This window comes from Marmota marmota, unplaced genomic scaffold, assembly GCF_001458135.2.
Source record: "Marmota marmota marmota unplaced genomic scaffold, marMar, whole genome shotgun sequence".
Lineage (NCBI taxonomy): Eukaryota > Metazoa > Chordata > Mammalia > Rodentia > Sciuridae > Marmota > Marmota marmota.
The window spans coordinates 20,336,195-20,341,361 of NW_025999968.1; the positions used below are offsets into that span (position 1 = coordinate 20,336,195).

The following is a 5,167-nucleotide window of genomic DNA, read 5'->3' on the forward strand; positions in this document are numbered from 1 at the left end:
GGCCCCTGCTGGCGCGCGGCGCGAGGCGGCTGCGGAGAGCTGCGTGCTTGGTCCCAGCGCTGCGCAACCAGACGCATCTGCCAGCCCCCTGGCACGGCTGGCACGGTGCACAGCCGTGGACTTGCGCATGGCCCCTCGGCTAGATGTGGCCCTTGGCCTGGGACCGGTCTGGCCGCAGCGCTAGCAGGGTTGGCAGGGCTGGCCACCGCCGCCTTCGGGCATGTGCAACGGGCGGAGATGGTGCCCAAGAGCTCCGGGGCGCGGAGTCCCTCGCCGGAGAGGCCACAGGAGGATGACCTGGCCCGACGCTGCAGCTGCTTTATGGCCTCGCCTGTGACTGACTTAGACGAGTTGCGGAAGAAGCCAGGCGACATGAAGACCAAAATGGAGCTGCTGATCCTGGAGACGCAGGCCCAGGTGTGCCAGGCTCTGGCACAGGTAGATGGGGTCGCTAGCTTCTCTGTGGACCGATGGGAGAGGAAGGAAGGTGAGGTGTTCGGACCCTAGAGGGAGGCGGGGCTTGGAAAAAAGGCGGGACTCCAGGTTGCTGAAAGACCCTGCCTCAGGATTGGGATGGTGGTATAGGGAATGCCCCAGAGGGGCCACTTGAGAGAGCCATCAACCTTCTGCTTGCAGGTGTGTTCCCGGATCTGTTGTCAGTTTAGTACTGGGTATTTCAAAATGTTCTCAATTCCATAATGACATTTTTCAAGGAAATCTTAAGGGATATTTACATACAACAAGTTTGGATGACCAAAGTTACTGAAGATCGGTTTTCCCCGAATTTCATCGGTTTCTCCAGGTGCTTTTGTCCTTCGTCATTTAGAGATAGAGGAACTTGACTCCTTCATGCAAAATGCTTGTCAAACTCCTCCATCTGAGGGTCTCTTTTGTCGAGAATTCACCCTCTTTTTTTTTAATATTTATTCTTAAATTTTAGGTTGACACAGTATCTTTATTTTACATTTATATAGTGCTGAGGATCGAACCCAGTGCCTCGTGCATGCTAGGTGAGCACTCTACCACTGAGCCACAACCCCAGGCTTCTTTTTTCTTTTCCACAAGGAATATTTGGTTTGTCAGTGGCTCTGCCAAATGCACCTATCAGATTTCCTGCTAGAAAAAATATTTCTATTTAATGCCAACATGCTTAAGTATCAAAACCCAGTTCTTATGGAGTCATATAATAGCGACCATTGTTGTTGCCTATACAGTGAAACCCCACATCTTGCTCATAAATGGGGGAATACAACAGCAACTATTTACCACTACATTTGAGCTGTGATACTGCGACAGCCACATTAAGTGAGGTTCTGTCAGGTTACTTAGTGTTTTCCATCTTGTAATGTTTTTACGTGAAGGCCACTGAACCAGGACTCAGCCTCAAGTATTAGACTAGTTATGTCACCTTGGGAAGTTACTTAACTCTTTTGTACCTGTTTCCCTAGGTATGTATATTATATATGTTTCCCTAATCTAAGTATGCATATTATGAAATTTAAATGAAATGATGTCAAGTGTTGAAATATGTCAAATGTTTAGAATGTTGCCTGAAAAAGGAACAAGACTTGGACAAATGGTTTTGGTCTATAGCCAGCTGTGTGATCTTGCTTTTGTTTATTTTTTCGTAATGGGGATTGAACCCAGATGGCCTTTACCACTGAGCCACATCCCCAATTCTTTTTATTATTTTTTTAAATTTTGAGACAGGGTCTCACTAAGTTGCTTAGGGCCCACTAATTTGCTGAAACTGCCCTTGAGCTTGTGATCCTCATGCCTCAGCCTCCCAAGTTGCTGGGATTACAGGTCTATGCCACCATGCCTAGTGTCACCTTCAACACACTTTTTTTTGCCTCTCTAGACTTTATTTTTCTCATTTAGAATGAACAGGGGTTGTATAGGTCATCTTTTGTCCCAGCCCTAAAATTCTTAAAACTAAAACAAGCCAAACATGAACCTTCATGAAACAGTGCCCTTATGGTGACCTCGGTGTCTTGAGAAAACAAATACAAAATACAAAACTAATAGAATGGTTCTTATGCCTGAATATTAATGTGTGTCTTACTCAATTTGAGGTTCTGAATCCCTTAAGTCTACTGTTATCTACTGTTTTTTAATCATCTGTAAACACAAAAGACACATGGTAAAATGAGGAAGAAACATTGAAACAATATAGAGCTTTTAGATTCAATAATAATAGAACATCATTCAAGTATACCCATTATTATTTTTTAACTTTAGCTTTCCCTCATATATCATAAGAGTTCCATTTTGAAGGGCAGTATTTGAAGGGAGAATATTCTAGTGATTTATTTTAGGTGATGTCTAAGAATGTAGAGGAAATATTTACTTTAAAGATATGAGGAGATTCAGTATTTGACCATTATCAACAGCTTATGCCATAAAGCTAAATTAGTTATTTAATTTTATTGTAGATAAAAATTATAGATATACCATTATAGAATATTTGGAAAGTAGAGGAGGAAAATAACTACTCATCTCACCACCTACATGCAAGGTCTCAGTTTGCAGACTTCTATACTCTCCTCATTTTCCATTTCTCTAAACAGGCGGTGGCGGCATCAGCTGTGTACTTCAAGATGGGCGGGTTTTTGAGAAGGCTGGGGTGAGCATTTCTGTCGTTCATGGGAATCTTTCCGAGGAAGCGGCAAAGCAAATGAGAAGCAGAGGAAAAGTTTTGAAGACTAAAGATGGTAAATCAGATCATCTTAACAGTGTTTCATAGTTTTGCAACACCCCCCCCACCTCCACCACATAAGTTTTATTTATAAAATAAATAGTGTTTTTGGAAAAAGCTCTGTGGGGGCATATGCTTGATAAGCATGTTCACAGTTACTTTGTGAAAATTAAATTTTCGAAAAAAAATTGAAAAGCAGCATTTGAAAATTGATTTAGAAATCAAATTAGAGTTCATTTGTATCAGGCCAGATGATTGAATGCAGCTCAATACATATTTTACTTTCCAGGTAAATTGCCATTTTGTGCTATGGGCGTGAGCTCTGTTATTCACCCTAAGAATCCTCATGCTCCCACTATCCATTTCAACTACAGATACTTTGAAGTAGAAGAAGCTGATGGTAAGTGAATCAGGAACTGTGAAAAGTATTATTGCACAAAATATATATTTTAAAAACAGATAATAAAGCATCACATCTAAAGCAAGGAAGAATAAGTACAACCTTAACTAGGTTTCCAGGAAGTATATGAAAGCATATTCCTCAGCAGATACAGTGGATTATGCATTAGATATGGAAAGTGAAAATGGTATTGATTGACTCTGACCTCCCCATATTTCCTCCAGCACACAAAAAATGATTTAACAAACTCAAACTTTGAAGTGCACACAGGATTCTTTACAAATATAAGTTCATTATATCTGAAGGAAAACTTCATATATGAAGTTAAGGTTGAAATTGAGAATTTGCTTTTGGAGAAAATATTTCTCCATGCATAGCTTTGCTCGTCACCATGACATTATCAGTTGGTTTAAAATAGGATACATTTGATCAGGCCTCATGTGCATGTAATTCCAGCCATCTGTTACAACTTGTTGGAGCATCTGTGCAATGCCATGCCCACTCTTGCTCATGTGTCTACAGGTGATGGCATTTAAAGTTACTGCCTTAATTTTTCATATTGAAGCTATTCAATTTGGTTCAGTCTTTTAATGTTTAAAACTTATTTACTGACTGGGAGTATAGCTCAGTGGTATAGAGTGTGCTTAGAATATACCAAGACCCTATTCAATCTCCAGCACCAAAGAAACAAAAAAACAATTGGTAACTTGTATTGATAATCAATAGATCAAAGTAAGTTCATCAAACAATTATACTCAAATGGTAAATTGCTACCTTAGCAAGTATTTTGTCCATTTCTGGGTGAAGGGAAGGGGTGACAGTGGTTTTTAATAGGGGGAGCTTCAGAATCTCCTGGGGAGCTTTTACAAAAGCACTTTGCTTTTGCTGAGGTTGATTTTGAACTCACAATTCTCCTGCCTCAGGCTCCTGAGCCCCTAGGATTACCAATGTGCACCACAGCTCCCGGCTGTAAACTGGGTTTTGCTTATCACTATATTATGGTTAATAAATTAAGCTGATGAATTGAGTTTGCTAATGCAGTCAGTAATGTGTGGAATCTCAGAGTCCACATTGAACCCAGTGTCTTGATCTGGTAGGTACCAAGCAGTGGTGGTTTGGTGGTGGATGTGACCTCACTCCAACATACTTGAACCAAGAGGATGCTGTTCATTTTCACAGAACTCTAAAGGAGGCTTGTGACCAGCATGGTCCAGATCTCTACCCTAAATTTAAAAAATGGTAGGTACAGATATTGCACTTTTATGACCCTAAAAGTATGTCTCATTCCTTTGGTGAGTCCTGAAGGCAGCTGTTATATATCACTAAACACCTTCTTCAGTTATGAAGATTTAACTATTTTCATATTTTGCTTACTAAAATAAGTGGAATCCCAATTTTAAGTGTTTTAAATAAATTATTTACTTAGCAATTTATATTTGAATGTCTGTAATACATATTGTGTAGCAGCATCTCTTTTTGATCTCAAATGATTTAGAAAGATAGAATATAAACCTTACAGATGTGAAGAGACTCAGAATATTTGTTACATAATCAAATAGAATCTTAGCATAAATTGTTTAGAATAAGAATAAAGAACCCAATTCTGTTTAGAGCTAATTGCCATTCTTAAAAAGAAAACTAAGAGGGGATTTTGTCTTTTTGTTTTGTTTTTATAGCTATTAATTGTGGAAAATTATCACTTATTCAGAAGTCAGACATTCAGCTTTAAAATATTTTTTAACAAAAAATAAAACTTTGGAATATTCTCTTCTTGATTTAACATTGCCAATGAAAACTATAAGCTATGGATGCATGTAAATGAAAAGATACAGGTTTTCATTTTGTTTTTACTCTTTCCCACAACTCGACATCCTTCCAGGAGTATTGGTGGGGTACTGTCATGATTTTTTATTTCTTCTACTGAGATGACTTTTAAGTAGTATTAGTTAGTAAAATATCCAGGGGCTGGGGATCTAGCTCAGTTGCTAGAGAGCTTCCCTTCCATGCACAAGGCCCTGGGTTCAATCCCCAGCACCACAAAAAAAAAAAAAAAAAAAAAAAAAAAAAAA

The 5,167-nt window shown here is 39.3% G+C and overlaps 1 protein-coding gene across 1 annotated transcript in view; it reads left to right on the forward strand.

Annotated features, from left to right (window-relative positions):
- Window positions 1-6: 6 nt before the first annotated feature.
- The window catches only part of Cpox (coproporphyrinogen oxidase), a gene marked incomplete at its 5' end in the record, with an annotated part of 11,928 nt that continues 6,767 nt past the window's right edge, over window positions 7-5,167 (forward strand). Inside the window, 4 exons of the mRNA XM_015478615.2 lie at window positions 7-487; window positions 2,571-2,714; window positions 2,988-3,098; window positions 4,196-4,337. Coding sequence (XP_015334101.1) covers window positions 7-487; window positions 2,571-2,714; window positions 2,988-3,098; window positions 4,196-4,337 — 878 coding nt within the window. The remainder of the gene's footprint in view (window positions 488-2,570; window positions 2,715-2,987; window positions 3,099-4,195; window positions 4,338-5,167) is intronic.